The sequence below is a fragment of the Hemiscyllium ocellatum genome, chromosome 14 (assembly GCF_020745735.1).
Source record: "Hemiscyllium ocellatum isolate sHemOce1 chromosome 14, sHemOce1.pat.X.cur, whole genome shotgun sequence".
Lineage (NCBI taxonomy): Eukaryota > Metazoa > Chordata > Chondrichthyes > Orectolobiformes > Hemiscylliidae > Hemiscyllium > Hemiscyllium ocellatum.
In genome coordinates this window covers 67,222,385-67,239,664 of record NC_083414.1, presented here as the reverse complement: position 1 = coordinate 67,239,664, position 17,280 = coordinate 67,222,385, and the positions used below count along the sequence as shown (strand labels likewise).

The following is a 17,280-nucleotide window of genomic DNA, read 5'->3' as shown; positions in this document are numbered from 1 at the left end:
TATGTCTGGAAAGTTAAAATTGGACAGTTTGGTTCAGCTTCATGCAGTGACCTAGGAGGGGAATAGTGTCACCAGGTGGGGAATGGAGTTTGTGGTGAGGTCTATAGGTAGTGGCTTTAGTGTTTAGTTTGAGAAAATTTGAAAATTTCTGCTCATCAAATACTTGATGGTGATGAGCATTATGACAAATCAGAGCGAGAGAGGAAAGATTAAATGAGGTCTGCTAAGGTGACATCAATGCACATGTAAAACCTGACAGCATGTTGTTGAGAATCAGGAGGGGATCAAGAATAGATTTCTTATTAACTTCATAGGAAATTAGATCATAAGACTCTAGAAATAAGATTACACTTGAAATATGTGATAGGGAACCAATGGTGGAACAAGCAAATAAATAGGGAATCAAAAGCCCATTTATTTGGCTGAAACTTCTATGACTTGGCAATAGAACTTTATGCAAATGTTACTGACCATGTCAATCTTGTTATCATTCATCATAATTCTCACGCACACCAGGAAAGCAAACATCAGCTTATGCTTCTCAAAGAGGCTTCTGCAGACGCTGAGAAATAGACTGTACGTGAAGTAATTATTGATAAGTTTGATCCGTTTCTCCACAGTATCTGAGGGACAAAATAAACAGTTGTGTATAAGTCATGCGCATCTCAATCTAATATTGTTTAAGGACAATGTTAAAGTGCAATTTTTTCTATCCGGTTTTCTATCTGCCTTTTTTAAAGATCATGAATACTTATTTTTTTTTAGCTCTGCACAATTAAGGATCATGTAGATAAATGTTACTTACAGGGAAGCAGTTACATACAGCTGGTGAGAAACATGTATGCAGTCAAAATTGCTAAAGTTCTCCAAACTGAAGCCGCCAGTTTTGATTTTCCTCTGCTTTCCTAGGAAAGCAACAAGGACACCAATTCAAAGCCAACCAAGTTCTCTTTCTTGTACATATATTGACGAGTCCCAATGGCATATGAGACCTGGTAAGAATTTTTATTGAGTGGCTAGAGCAGGAAGCAATAATGAGTTTCTCTCAGGGAAACACAGCTCAAGACTGTTTGGGACCGTAAATCTAAATCTGGAAAAGCACAGCAGGTCAGGCAGCATCCAAGGAACAGGAGATTCGACGTTTCGGGCATAAGCCCTTCTTCAGGAATGAGGAAAGTGTGTCCAGCAGGCTAAGATAAAAGGTAGGGAGGAGGGACTTGGGGGAGGGGCGTTGGAGATGTGATAGGTGGAAGGAGGTCAAGGTGAGGGTGATAGGCCGGAGTCGGGTGGGGGCGGAGAGGTCAGGAAGAAGATTGCAGGTTAGGATGGCGGTGCTGAGTTCGAGGGATTTGACTGAGACAAGGTGGGGGGAGGGGAAATGAGGAAACTGGAGAAGTCTGAGTTCATCCCTTGTGGTTGGAGGGTTCCTAGGCGGAAGATGAGGCGCTCTTCCTCCAACCGTCGTGTTGTTATGGTCTGGCGATGGAGGAGTCCAAGGACTTGCATGTCCTTGGTGGAGTGGGAGGGGGAGTTAAAGTGTCGAGCCACGGGGTGGCTGGGTTGGTTGGTCCGGGTGTCCCAGAGGTGTTCTCTGAAATGTTCCGCAAGTAGGCGGCCTGTCTCCCCAATATCGAGGAGGCCACATCGGGTGCAGCGGATGCAATAGATGATGTGTGTGGAGGTGCAGGTGAATTTGTGGCAGATATGGAAGGATCCCTTGGGGCCTTGGAGAGAAGTAAGGGAGGAGGTGTGGGCGCAAGCTTTGCATTTCTTGCGGTTGCAGGGGAAGGTGCCGGGAGTGGAGGTTGGGTTGGTGGGGGGGTGTGGACCTGACGAGGGAGTCACGGAGGGAGTGGTCTTTTCGAAACGCTGATAGGGGAGGGGAGGGAAATATATCCCTGGTGGTGGGATCTGTTTGGAGGTGGTCTGATTTTCAGCTCTGATCTCCAGTATCTGCAGACCTCACTTTCTCCTCCACAGTAAATCTAAATAACAGCTTTTCTGGTGGGGCCAAAAAGAATGTGAATGCTCTCTGTCTCACAACAGGGCTTACAATCTCCCCTTCCACACTGATTGTGCTCCCTCCTATAAGCACAGGCCCAAGAGATAATCCTACCATTTACTGATTGACGTTAGATAGTTTTTGCAACATATAACTTCCTGCCATAAATAGGTGGGGTGTGCAGTATTTAAAATTGACAAAATGTTATAACTCTTTCTCCACAAGATTTATATAGAATTTTACAACTCATATTTATAAAAAAAACATAAATATATTTATTATAATAAACACATTTATTGATGGGTGGATGTTATTTGACTCTATTTTGAATTTTCTTTCATTAATTTTCCATCTCATTTTCAGAATCGTTTAGATACTTCAAACTTTAGCAAGAATGTGGACAGGAAATCTAAAACTAAATCTCTGCCTATGACCACATGAAAGCAGATCTGTCACCATGTAGGACTGTCTGGCTTGCAACATAGCTCAGAGTGGGGATTCACTGACTGAGGAATCACATTCTATTGAATGTAGGCTCACGCATGATACATGATACATTCCTCACTTGCAACATTGTCCTTAAACAATCAGCTGAAGAAATGGCTGTAGAATTTTTAAAAGTAGATGTAAATAACTGAGTTATTCAGTTAACTTGATGTATGTGCAAACGTAAAATAGCATGTTGTGATTGGTATACCTGCTCGCTCAGAATTTGCAATGCCTGACATGAAGATGCTGAGGAACCATTCCAAAGAATACTGGTACATGGGATCCACATTGGACAAATCGGACACACAAAAAAACAGGATCTGTGTACGGACAGCAACAGGAACATACTGCAGCCGAGTGATATCAATATCTTTTTCCGTTTGTTCTGCTATTGTCACTTTTATCTGTGGAAAAAGTAATTACATATTCAGCATAGCAGAAGAAGTTGATGAGGTGCATGTTATATTATCCATGTGCTTTGTACTGCACAAACTTAGAACCTGTAAATTTTTTTTTGCCAATTTTGTTCATTAACATTTCTCACTGTGTTACCTTGCCCAGGTGGTCAAAAGTCTATTGTGAGCCAGAGCTTATTAAGTGTTTAGAGCATCACAGCCAGTCTAAATCTGTTACTCCCAAGGGCAACAGATGTGCAAGAGCAATCATAAACAACAAAAAGCTCACTTTCCCTTCCTTAAAGAAGGGATGGTAAGCTGTTGAAAATGGTCCCTCTTTTAAAAAGCAAATTGGGAAACAAAGTAACCTGGTTAATCAAACATCAAGCTTTAAAACAGTAAGTGGAGAGCTAAGTTAAATGAAGAATGTTAATTCCAATCTATGTAGTAGAAAGGGAACAAATGAGGGAGAGAAGGAATTCCAGTTCTGAAATCCTGGGATACCAAGAGGCTCTCAATTGATGAGACTTCATTCAATACAACTAAGATATCTGGAGGAGAAAAAGCATATCACTGTGTTTTCCATAATTCAACAAAACTTTCATGAAATATTTTGAGAAGTGATAGTGGTTTGATAAATAATAATGGTTTTGACACAGTGCATTTGTATTAATGTTCTTCCATTAATATTTCAGCAATCCTAGGAATACAATTGAGTTGTCCTTATCAAAAGAAAATCAACTTTTCCACCCAAGGAAAGACAGGTAAAAATGGTAAGACAGGAACCTCACTCGATAGCATGAGAGGCCTAACTACACGCATTTGCATCTTATTAGTACATAATCTCACCTCATTTATCTGGAGTTAGCTCTTTGCAAACACAGTGGGCAGAAACTAGATAATGACAATTCCTGACATGAAAGTCAGAGTGGGTACTTGGGAGCTCCAACTCATATCTTGCTCTTCTGTCCTTCATTTGGCTAGTTTCTTCATTATTATCATGGTATATTGATTAATATCATGATGAACCTTTCCTTGAAAGTTGCATCTTATGTAGAAGGGTGGTATAGAAGACATTTGGCACACTTGATTTCAGTGCTCAGACCACTGAGTATAGGAATTGGGACACCATATTGCATTTGTACAGGATATTGGTGAGGTCACATTTGGAGTACTGTGTAGTTCTGGTTGCCCTGCTATAGGAAGGATATTATTAAATTGGAAATAGTGCAGAAAATATTTACAAGAGTGTTACTTAGACTAGAAGGTTTGAGATACAAGGAGAGGCTGGTTAGTTTAGGCCATTTTTCACTCGAGCATAGGAGGTTGAAGGGTGACCTTATAGAGGTTCATAAAATCATGGGGGGCATAGGTAAGGTGAATAGAGTCATAGAGATGTACAGCATGGAAACAGACCCTTCGGTCCAACACGTCCATGCCAACCAGATATCCCAACCCAATCTAGACCCACCAGCCGGCACCCGGCCCATATCCCTCCAAACCCTTCCTATTCATATACCCATCCAAATGCCTCAAAGATCTTTTCCCTAGGGTGGGTAAGTTCAAAACTAGAGGGCATATTTTTATGGTGAGAGGAGAAAGATTTATAATGGACCAAGGGACAACGTTTTCATGCAGAGGGCCATTTGTATGTGGAATAACCTGTCAGAGAAGTGGTAGATGCATGTAAGTTACAACATTTAAAAGACATTTGTACAGGTACATGAAGAAGAAAGATTTGGAGGGATATGGGCCAAACTGAGACAAATAGGATTAGCTTCACTTTCTCCTAGTTTAGTTTGGAAAATTTGGTCAGCTTAAATGTGTTGGACTGGGGGGATCCAAGATGGCGGCGACCCAGCAAGACTGAGTCCACAGTGCTCTACCCAAAACTTGGGAAAAGTGGGCTATCCACCCCCACCACACTCACTAAACCATTTATAATAGTTGTTAACCTTAAATAGTTACCTAGTAGTACATTTAAATAGTCTAATACTAGCTGGAAAATGAGTAAAGGGAAGGGAACAGGCGGCTCTAAGACAGCAGGGGCCCCTCCCCCACCCTCTCCCTCTTCAGCTGCAACAAAGGTGTCTTCAGCTGCTTCAGGAGATTTACCAATGAAGATGAGCTTTGAGGAGATGTTTGCCAGGTGGGAGGCGAAGATTGATGCTTTTATCGATGAGTCTCGGCAGAGCAGAGAAGCACTATCAGCCGAGCTGCAGAAGCAGGGCAGAGACATTCAGGAATTGGAGTGCCGAGTCAGAGAGGTGGAGTCTAAGGCCACAGCCTCAGAGACTGGGATAAAATCAAGTCCAGAACCTAGAAAACCACATTGATGACCTCGAAAATCAATGTCGTAGAAAAAATATTCGGTTGGTGGGCCTTCCCGAGCAGGAAGAGGGAGGCCAGCTGACAGCATTCTTAGAGCATTGGCTGCCACAACTTTTAAATCTGCATAATGGATCAGGCCAGGTAAGGATAGAATGGGCCTACCGGGTCACAGTACGTGGGCCCGGCTCAACCCAGCGCCCACGCCCGGTCTTGTTCCAGCTGCAGAGCTATAGGGAGAGGCAGATGCTCCTGGAAGCCTCAAGAAATCTGGGAAAAGATCCCCAAGCTATGACCCACAAAGGATCCAGGATCATGCTGTTCCAGGACTTCTCCCCAGCTTTGGTCCGAAAGAGGAAGGCATTCGATGAGGCGAAGAAGCGTTTAAGGGACTTAAATATCCAGTACTCCTTACGATATCCAGCGACGCTACGCCTTAGCCACGAAGGATCCATATATAACTTCGGATCACCGGAGAAGGCTAAGGAATTCTTGGACTCTCTTAAATAAACTGTAAGAGGTTGTGGACGCTGGTCTGCCTTTCCCATTATTTTGGTTTACATCCCTTCATCTTTTCTTATCTTTCCCCCTATGTGTGTATGTATATATATATATATGTTGGGGCGTTTGGTTAATGTTGATGGGGAGAGGTGGTTACCTTATTCTATTTTACTTCTGTTTTTAGGAGCGGGGTTGTTTTTCTTTCCCCTGTTATTTTGTGGTATTATATTTAAGTATTACATGTTGAGATTGTAATCTTATAGTTATATATGGTATTAATATTCCCAAATATATTTAGATGTGGGTGTGGGTGGGGGTGGGGTGTTCACTGTTAACTCTAGCTTTATATTATATTTGAATTCTCCTCATTTTATTGAGGAACACCTGGGTCAAGGGTGGGGCACTGGTTGGAAGAGGGTAAGATGGACTGTGGGAGAGGAAGTGACGCTCCCTGGGAACAAGGGAGAAAATCTCCAATTCGGAATGTTTTATATTTTTTATACTTAGAAAGAGTTTTTTGTTATATTGTTTTGAGTGTATCAGAGAATCTTTACTTTTGTAAATCTTGTATGCTCCATGCTCGGGATGTTCTAGATAGGGTTTCCCCTCCCGAGGGGTCTCGGATCTGTCCAGATGATTATGGCTGAACAGTCGGTTAAGTGGTGCACCTGGAATGTCAGGGGGAGTAATTCGCCAGTTAAAAGGAAGAAAATATTATCAAATCTTAAGAAGGAGAGAGTTGATATAGCTCTCCTACAGGAGACACACCTGTCGGATAAAGAACACTTAAAATTACGACAGGGCGGATTTGATCAGGCCTTTTTTTCCTCTTTTAATTCAAAAAGCAGGGGAGTCGTTATCCTTGTCCGGAAGAACTTCCCTTTGAAAATTCTAAATCAGATAAAAGACGAATCTGGACGATATATTTTGATTAAAGCCCTCATAAATGGAGAGGAATATGGGATCTTAAATGTATACTGCCCCCCGGCACACCCCTTTAAATTCATAACGGAAGCTTTTTCAAAACTGATGGCCTTTGGTGCCCGTCATACAATTATAGGGGGAGACTTTAATTGTATTATGGATCCGGAAATAGACAGGATTCCCAAGAGTGCCGCTGGAGTATCTCCCAGATCTAGACAACTGGCGGACCTGAATAAAGAATTAGGATTGGTAGATGTGTGGAGATGTCTCCATCCACAGGGTAGAGATTTTTCTTTCTACTCTAATCCACATAAATGTCACACAAGAATTGATATGTTTTTTGCCCCATCGATTTTTCTAAACTCTATAGCAACCTGTAAAATAGGTACTATAGCAATCTCTGACCATGCCGCTGTATACATGGAAACTAAGGTAAAGAACAATGGGACATCTGCTCGGCATTGGCGTATGGACCCCTTCCTGATAAAAGATAGCAAATTTTTAAAGTACTTCTCCCAAGAACTTAAAACTTTTTTAGAAATTAATACTGGTACGGCTAGCAATCCGTCAATGATGTGGGAGACCATCAAAGCTTATGCACGAGGTTTGATCATCTCCTATTCAGCGACCCAGAGGAAAATGAAGGGAGAGCGACAGCGTCTGCTCGAAGCTCGCCTAAAAGCAGCCGAAACAGCATACGGTGATAGACCTTCTATCACAAAATTGCAGAGGATTACAGCTCTTAGGACAGCTTTAAACACCGCGCTTACTCAAACGGCTAAAAGGGAAATATTATTTGCCAAACAAAGATTATATGAATATGGCGACAAACCGGGTAGATACTTAGCATTTCTTGCAAAGAAAAAGAAAGCCCCTCAAACTATTCCGACCATCAAGGAAAGTACAGGTACCCTGACTCATGATCATAAAAAGATCAATGCGACCTTTAAAGAATTTTATTCTGAACTATATAGATCGCAGGATTGTGAAGATAGGATTAGGAGGATGCAGTCATTTTTTAAAAATTTGACCTTCCCGAGCCTGACTCCGGAACAGGTGTTGGCCCTAAATACCCCTTTAACAGTCCAAGAAATACTTGAGGCAATTAGGCAATTTCAGAGCGGAAAAGCACCGGGCCCGGATGGTTTTCAAGCTGAATTCTATAAAGAATTTACAGGAATATTGGTTGACCCACTTATGGATATGTATAATTTTGCGCATAGTCAGGTCTGTCTCCCGCCCACGCTGAAAGAAGCAAATATTTCTCTTATCCTCAAAAAAGGAAAAGACCCAGAAGATTGTGCATCTTACAGACCAATATCCTTACTAAATGTAGACTTTAAAATTCTCTCAAAAATGTTAGCACTAAGACTAGAAAGGGTACTGCCATATATTATAAAGGAGGACCAGACGGGATTTATTAAGGGCCGCAGATCATCCAATAATATCAGAAGGGTCTTGAATATGATCCAAGCCTGTCATCAGGGAAAGATACCAGGAGTAGTAATTTCATTGGATGCGGAAAAGGCATTTGATAGGGTTGAATGGTCATATTTATTTTACACATTGGAAAGGTTTGGCGTTGGACAGGTGTTTACCAAATGGGTTTCAACATTGTATAATGACCCCAAAGCAGCTGTTATTACTAATGGGTTAAGATCGGATGGCTTCAGTGTGGGTAGGGGCTGCCGTCAAGGATGTCCTCTCTCACCATTGTTGTTTACACTGATAATCGAACCATTAGCAGAAGCCATCCGGACTGATCCTAATATAACGGCCCCGAGGATTGGTACAGGTAAACACAAAATTACCCTCTATGCAGATGACGTTCTCTTATTCCTCAGTAATCCTTTAATGTCAGTGCCTCGTCTAATTCAAGTTATTAATACATTTAGTGCATTCTCAGGCTATAAAATTAATTTTTCAAAATCGGAAGCCATGCCAATGGGTGGTCTGGCTATGATACCCCACTTAATGGACGGATCCCCTTTTCCCTTCCGTTGGTCCCTGGAGGGCTTCTTATATTTAGGTATTTTTATCACGCCAGTATTTGATCAGCTGTATAGGGCTAATTTTGTACAATTAATGGAAAGGATAAGGCAGGACCTCCAGCGATGGAGAGACCTTCCGACTTCCTGGCTAGGGAGAATAGCATTAATTAAAATGAATGTTCTGCCCCGTCTCTTATATCCTATGAGAATGCTCCCGCTGATGCTGCCAAGGCTAGCCCTACGTAAATTATATGGCTGGTTGGGCTCCTTTATTTGGAACCATAGACGGCCCCTTATTAAGCTGAAGAAGCTACAGCTTCCACAGGCAAGGGGAGGACTGGACTTTCCAGACTTTAGGAAATATCAGTTAAGCTCCCTACTAAGTTACATAGCTGATTGGGTTTCATCTGATCCACAATCAATTTGGCTGGATATCGAAGCCTCCCAAGTAAAATACCCACTTATTAACCTTTTATTTTCAGATAAGAGGAAAATCATTACAGACCACTGTAAAAATCCCATAATATTAAACACAATTAAGGCCTGGAATATAATGCGGCAAAATGAGGGTAACTCACATAAAACATCCCCCCATGCACCAATAGTAGGCATGGGGATTCCAACCGGGGATTACAGATGCCACCTTTAAACTCTGGAGATCCAGGGGCATCTCATGCTTAGGGGACCTATTTAAAGATGGGATCCTGATGTCCTTTGAGCAGCTGCGTCTGAAATTCGGAATACCTAATGGGGATCTCTTTCGATACTTCCAAGTTCGAGATTATATACAGAGGAAGACTACATTAATAGATAGTCTTTATAAATCAGACAGAGAATGTAATGTCTTACGACCAGCGGGGGCATCCCCCGTTAGTACTATATACCATTTGCTACATGATGGAGTCTCAGGAGACATGGATGACCTGCTTAAAACATGGGAGCAGGACTTGGGGCTAGAAATCTCTGAGGATATGTGGAATGACATTTGGGAAAATGCTAGAAGAATTGCTATCTGTAACAGAACTCAGGCTATCCAACTAAAGATACTTCATAGGGCCCATATAGCTCCGGCTCGACTGGCAAAATTTAAGGCAGGAGCATCTCCAATGTGTCCCAAATGCAAAATAGAGGTGGGTACTCTTGCACATTGTCTGTGGACTTGTCAGAAAATCCGCAGATACTGGACTAAAGTGGCAAATACCCTGACAGAAATTTTAAGAATGGAAATTAGGGTGGACCCTGTATCTCTCCTTTTGGGCTTTTCGAACCTCTCATCTCTGGATATGCATGGGAAGAGACTATTTTCTATTCTCTCTTTCTGTGCAAGGAAAAATATTTTGGTGAACTGGGTGGCTGAGGGCCCCCCTGGACTTTCAAATTGGCACAGATTAATTATGGAATATATCCCCCTTGACTTCCTCACAAATATGGTGCACTGAAAGACTGAATTATTTTATAAAATATGGCAGCCCTTTTTGAATTATATAAATGCAGATATTTCGGCTATCCTAACAAGGGCTTTTATTTAGTGAAGATTTCAGACCAGGCTGCTCCGGGGCCCCTTGGGAGAGGAATCCTGCGCGAATACGGGTTTATTATATTTGATGTTTATACATTCCGAGCATGTAAGAGACTTAGGTATACACTCTGGTTAGTTATAGGTTAGATTAGTAGAAAGTTGAGTTTTTTTTTCTTTCTTTTTTCGTTTCTTTTTTTCTTTTTTTGTTTTCTTTCTTTCTCTTTTCTTTGTCAAATTATGACTATTGTATATATGATTTAATTGTACATCAATGTTTGTATTTGAGAGTTTTGTTTATTTTTGTAAATTTGTAAAAATGTTAAATTTCAATAAAAATATCTACAAAAAAAAAATGTGTTGGACTGAAGGATCTGTTTCTGTGCTGTATGTTTTTGACGCTAGTTGGTTCCAATATCTCTGAGTATGCTCCATGGGAAATATCCTGCACCCCTGCCCTCAAAGGTTGGCATCAGACAAGTAGCAGCTTCACCACATCAACATGACACATATCAAAGCCACTCAAATACATTTACTCCAAGACTGTACTTTGGAGTGCACCAACATCTTGCATTATAATGCTGCTGCTCTTGTTCCTGCTGCTGCTAGGCCACTTTGTATACATAGAAAGACATTCATCTCATGGACTGGAGCTGGGTACACCTCAGAGCTCTTAGCTTTCTTTATTAGCATTCAATCACTTTGTGTCTATTGGATGCTCACAGCATCTTTGCGTTGCCTTTTTGCACTTTGCCCCTCATATTCTGCCTGCAAAGCATGGAAGACAACATTTTTTTATCCTTGGATACATGTGACAGTAATAAATCAAATCAAGATCAATTCATTCAGAACTTACATGTTCACAGCAATTTTGTCTTGCCATATAGAACATAGAACATAGAACATAGAACAATACAGCACAGAACAGGCCCTTCGGCCCACGATGTTGTGCCGAACATCTATCCTAGATTAAGCACCCAGCCATGTACCTATCCAATTGCCGCTTAAAGGTCGCCAATGATTCTGACTCTACCACTCCCACAGGCAGCGCATTCCATGCCCCCACCACTCTCTGGGTAAAGAACCCACCCCTGACATCTCCCCTATATCTTCCACCCTTCACATTAAATTTATGTCCCCTTGTAACACTATGTTGTACCCGGGGAAAAAGTTTCTGACTGTCTACTCTATCTATTCCTCTGATCATCTTATAAACCTCTATCAAGTCACCCCTCATCCTTCGCCGTTCCAAGGAGAAAAGGCCGAGAACTCTCAACCTATCCTCGTACGACCTATTCTCCATTCCAGGCAACATCCTGGTAAATCTTCTCTGCACCCTCTCCAAAACTTCCACATCTTTCCTAAAGTGAGACGACCAGAACTGCACACAGTACTCCAAATGTGGCCTAACCAAAGTCCTGTACAGCTGCAACATCACTTCACGACTCTTGAATTCAATCCCTCTGCTAATGAACGCTAATACACCATAGGCCTTCTTACAAGCTCTATCCACCTGAGTGGCAACTTTCAAAGATCTATGTACATAGACCCCAAGATCCCTCTGTTCCTCCACCTGACTCAGAACCCTACCGTTAACCCTGTATTCTGCATTCTTATTTGTTCTTCCAGAATGGACAATCTCACACTTGGCAGGGTTGAACTCCATCTGCCACTCCTCAGCCCAGCTCTGCATCATATCTAAGTCCCTTTGCAGCCGACAACAGCCCTCCTCACTGTCCACAACTCCACCAATCTTCGTATCATCTGCAAATTTACTGACCCACCCTTTGACTCCCTCTTCCAAGTCATTAATAAAAATTACAAACAGCAGAGGACCCAGAACTGATCCCTGCGGAACTCCACTTGTAACTGGGCTCCAGGCTGAATATTTACCATCTACCACCACTCTCTGACTTCGACCGGTTAGCCAGTTTTCTATCCAATTGGCCAAATTTCCCTCTATCCCATGCCCCCTGACTTTCCGCATAAGCCTACCATGGGGAACCTTATCAAATGCCTTACTAAAATCCATGTACACTACATCCATTGCTCTACCCTCATCCACATGCTTGGTCACCTCCTCAAAGAATTCAATAAGACTTGTAAGGCAAGACCTACCCTTCACAAATCCGTGCTGGCTGTCCCTAATCAAGCAGTTTCTTTCCAGATACTCATAAATCCTATCCCTCAGTACCCTTTCCATTACTTTGCCTACCACAGAAGTAAGGCTAACTGGCCTGTAATTCCTGGGGTTATCCCTATTCCCTTTTTTGAACAGGGGCACAACATTCGCTACTCTCCAGTCCCCTGGTACCACCCCCGTTGACAGTGAAGACGAAAAGATCATTGCCAACGGTACTGCAATTTCCTCTCTTGCTTCCCACATAATCCTAGGATATATCCCGTCAGGCCCGGGGGACTTGTCTATCCTCAAGTTGCTCAAAATGTCCAACACATCTTCCTTCCTAACAAGTATCTCTTCTAGCTTACCAGTCCGTTTCACATTCTCCTCTTCAACAATACGGTCCCTCTCGTTCGTAAATACTGAAGAAAAGTACTCATTCAAGACCTCTCCTATCTCTTCCGACTCAATACACAATCTCCCACAACTGTCTTTGATCGGACCTACCCTCGTTCTCGTCATTCTCATGTTTCTCACATACGCATAAAATGCCTTGGGGTTATCCTTGATCCTATCCGCCAAGGTTTTTTCATGCCCTCTCTTAGCTCTCATAATCCCTTTCTTCAGGTCCCTTCTGGCTATCCTGTATCCCTCCACTGCCCTGTCCGAACCCTGTTTCCTCAACCTTATGTAAGCCTCCTTCTTCCTCTTTACTAGACATTCAACCTCCCTCGTCAACCAAGGCTCCCTCACACGACCATTTCTTTCCTGCCTGATAGGTACATACATATCAAGGACACGTCGTATCTGTTCCTTGAAAAAGTTCCACATTTCCACCACATCCTTCCCTCACAGGCTATGCTCCCAACTTATGCTCCTCAAATCCTGTCTTACAGCATCGTAATTTCCCTTCCCCCAATTGTAAAATCTACCCTGTTGTGCGCACCTATCTCTCTCCATAACCAAGGTGAAAGTCACAGAATTGTGGTCACCATCACCAAAATGTTCACCCACTAACAAGCCCATCACTTGTCCCGGTTCATTGCTGAGTACCAAATCCAATATGGCCTCCCCTCTGGTTGGACAATCTACATACTGAGTTAGAAAAGCTTCCTGGACACACTGCACAAACACCGCCCCATCCAATCTACTTGATCTAAAGAGCTTCCAATCAATATTTGGGAAGTTGAAGTCGCCCATGACTACGACCCTGTGACTTCTGCACCTTTCCAAAATCTGTTTCCCAATCTGTTTCTCCACATCTCTGCTGCTATTGGGGGGCCTATAGTAAACACCCAACAAGGTGACTGCACCTTTCCTATTTCTGACTTCAGCCCATACTACCTCCAAAGGCAGATCCCCCTCAAACTTCCTTTCTGCAGCCGTTATACCATTTCTAATTAGCAATGCCAACCCCCTTCTTTTTTACCACCCTCCCTAATCTTACTGAAACATCTGTAACCAGGAACCTCCAACAACCATTCCTGTCCCTCATCTATCCACGTTTCCGTGATGGCCACAACATCGTAGTCCCAGGTACCGATCCACGCCTTAAGTTCACCCACCTTATTTCTGATACTCCTTGCGTTGAAGTATACGCACTTGAGCCCATCTCTATGTCCGCAAGTATTCCTTGTCAGTGCTACCTTCTCCACAGCCTCCCTACATTCTTGGACATCCTGACAAACAGCTAGCTTACTTGCTGGACTACAAGTCCGGATCTCATCCCCCTGCCAAATTAGTTTAAACCCCCCCGAAGAGTGCTTTTGGTGTGGACACAAAGCCAGACTGCCTATTATGTTTACCAGCAGTGGTCATATAAGAGGGTGGACATATTGTTGTGCTTTGATGGTATGTCAATGTCACAGCTGCAGCATATGCTGGCAGCTTGTGTGGCAAACACACTGACTGACTGTGCTTCAACCATATGACCCTACAGTCAGTTCTTCTATAATGCGATAGTTGCATTCTTGTCCAACCCTGTGTTATGGAAAAATTGCATTTTGGAAACAGCAGTTAAAGTGTTGGTGGTGTAATCACATTACAGCCAACACCCGTTTTAAAAAGTTCGCTGTTTAAAAACAGCATCCCCATTTCGTTAATCATTTTGCAGCGAATTCACATTGACGAAATGTGTGTCATAGCAGAATGATCTGTATTTCAAAGTCTAAAGGTAGGAGTCCTCAGTCAAATCGGGGGCTGGGGAGTTGGTGGGGGGCATCTTAATTCAGCTCAATATCCCAAATCAATCTAGAGTCTTGAACGCAATAATTTGGGTATTTGGGCCAATAAGAGTTAGATGGTCCATATTATTACAGGCTGGGAGTTGCACAGAGGTTAGCTAGGATCGGTCTCTCGTCAGTTGGGGCTGGCTGTCTGAGTAGATGGGTAAGGGCGTGGGAGGGGACATAACCCCTGTTCACTAAAAGTCAAGAAAGGTGCTTAGATGCCAGTTCTGTGGTGGGGACGCTGGCTCAATCAATTGCGTGGATTGGAGAGAGTGTGCTGGATTGCAAAGGGGATAATAGTTATGAAGTGGACTATATATAACAGTAGGAGATAATACAGTAGAGACTGCAAAGAGTACTTTTGTGAGCCGGATTAAATTTCATTGATGATCACTGCCCTAGGTTCTTTGGGAGAATGGTGCATCAATATGTTTGGCATCATTAAACTATGTCTGGGGCAGGGACAAATTGAGGAGATAAATCACAGTTAATTAAAAAAAGAGTTTGGAGCTAACATGGGAAGATCAAAATCAAGAAGATTGACAGAGAGGACAGGGTAGACGTTTTGGTGGCAAGGGGTCAGCTAGATGGAGCAGCTGAGCCTGCTAATTATCCTGTGAAGCATTATCTGTGTTTCCTTCCATCTTCAAACAAATTGTAAGTGCACAAGCAAACTGAAAAGTAATTAACAGCAGGGCTGAGTGTGTAGAGTTATTTTTATTACTCATGGAATGTGGGTGTCACTGGTTGTACCAGCGTTTAGTTCTTGTCCCTGGGAGTGTGTTTTTCTTTCTCTGAGGGTGCAGGCTCTGCTTGCGGGCAAGAGAAGACCTTTGACTGCAACGCCATTAAACAGACACTCATAAAGAATAGGTGAGAGACATCACATCATTCTTATATGGATCTCATGCTCTGAAATACCATGTGGACTAAAAATCCTGGCCATAAGCAATCTTGAGCCTTACAATCAACAGTACAAATCAATTCTACTAATTGTTGTGAAGCACCAATAACATCAGGTGATTTATAAAGATTTTCCTGCATGCCTTAGACCATAAAATAGAAGTACAGGAGTTGAGTGAAAAGTTTTTACAATGGCTGCCTTTAATGGCGCCATCTTAGGTACAGTAGAAGTATCGAGGCACATATCTTAGAGCAAAAAACTATTTTTGTTACAGTGAAAAAAAAGGTTAACATGAAACAGTGGAAAAGACCAGAATGATAATAAGTGACCATCAGTAGTTAAGTTCCAATCCCAGTCCATATCTACAGGCCCCAGACTGTGCAGCTATGCTGCCTCCATGTGTCAGCCTCCATGCAGGATTTGTTCTGCTGCTGCTCTGGGTATCGCCCATTCACTTTGCTGCCGCAGCGGGACTCAGCTCATGCTCACTTTGCTGCAGGACCTGGCCTACGCTCGCTGTGCGGCAAGACATAACCTGCTCGCTCCATCCTGCCATGGGACTCAGTCTGCGCTTTCTCTCCAGTGGGAACCGTCCAACCTGCAGAGTGGAGTTGAGGAATGGAAAGAGTGGGCTGAGTCCCATGGCAGAGCAGAGAGAGCAGGCTGGGTCCCACAATGAGTGTGGGCTGGGTCTCATAGCAGAGCAGGTGGAGGCCGAGTCCTGGAGAAGAGCAAGCTGGCTATGTCCCGCGGCAGAGCAGATGTGGGTCATACCCCGAAGTGGAACAGACTGAATGGGCTGTCCCATGGCAGAATGGACCGAGCAGGTCATGTCCTGGGGTGGAGTTGACCAAGTGGGCCATGTCCTGCGATGGAATGGAGCGAGCAGATTGTGTCTTGCTGCAGAACGAGTGTGGGCCAAGTCCTGCAGCAGAGCAAGTGAGGGTTGAGTCCCGTGGTGGCAGCAAAGCCAAAGACCGATTCCTGGAATGGCAGCGGAGCGAATCCTGGATCGAGGCCGCACATGGAGGCAGTGTACCCTCTTGCTCTGGGGCCTGCAGGCATGGACTGGAACTGGAACTTAAGCATTGATGGTAATTTATTATCATTCTGGACTATTCCACTGTTTCATGCTAATTTATATTCTTTTTTTGACTATGTAACAACACTTTTTTACTCTGTAAAACTTGTACCTAAGATGGTGCCATTAAAAGCAACCATTGTAAAACTTTTTTATTGTTCTGTACTGGAGAAAATGTGATAATAAAGGATCTTCTATTCTGTTCTAAATACACTGCTGCCTCTCTTAGTTAATGTGGGTTGGGTGAAAGGTTTTCATGTTTGGTACAACAATTACAATTTTCTACTGTATGTAAACAGCTTCAACAACATATATCTAATTCCAGGCAATGATGTGTAAGGTCCAAATAGAAATATTCCATTGGCTTTTTTGGTGGTCTCTATGTCCCAGTGTTTGGAGGACACTGTTCAAATGTTATTTGTGCGCACTGAGACTGTTGAATGACCACATTACTGAGAAGCTGTTTTGTTTCTGATATTGCCCATGGAGGCTGATTGGAACCATCCTCAGTGGACCCAGTCACCGAAGCTGTTATGCCTCTGTGGCACTAAGAGCAGCCACATGAAAAATACATGCATCTGGAAGCCCAGGACCAACATAATGTCCAACAAATGTGGAGCAGAAATCTAATGTGGAGTTTACAGCCACAGTTGCCTTCATGATGCCACAAAGGTACAGCCACAGTCACTCGGATTTTATGGATGCGTGCAGATGAGAGATGGCCAGTGATAGTATACACTGCTCAGAAGTGGTGGTCAGAATGTTCAATGTATCTCTAATGCCACATCTTCTTCCACTG

At 43.0% G+C, this 17,280-nt stretch overlaps 1 protein-coding gene across 1 annotated transcript in view; it reads right to left on the bottom strand.

The window, feature by feature from the left end:
• Positions 1–17,280, bottom strand: part of dnah1 (dynein, axonemal, heavy chain 1) — a 437,548-nt gene that overhangs the window by 92,532 nt on the left and 327,736 nt on the right. Inside the window, exons 63-64 of the mRNA XM_060835044.1 lie at positions 2,700–2,895; positions 472–623 (exon numbers count right to left, since the gene is read on the bottom strand). Of these exons, the coding sequence (XP_060691027.1) occupies positions 472–623; positions 2,700–2,895 (348 nt within the window). The remainder of the gene's footprint in view (positions 1–471; positions 624–2,699; positions 2,896–17,280) is intronic.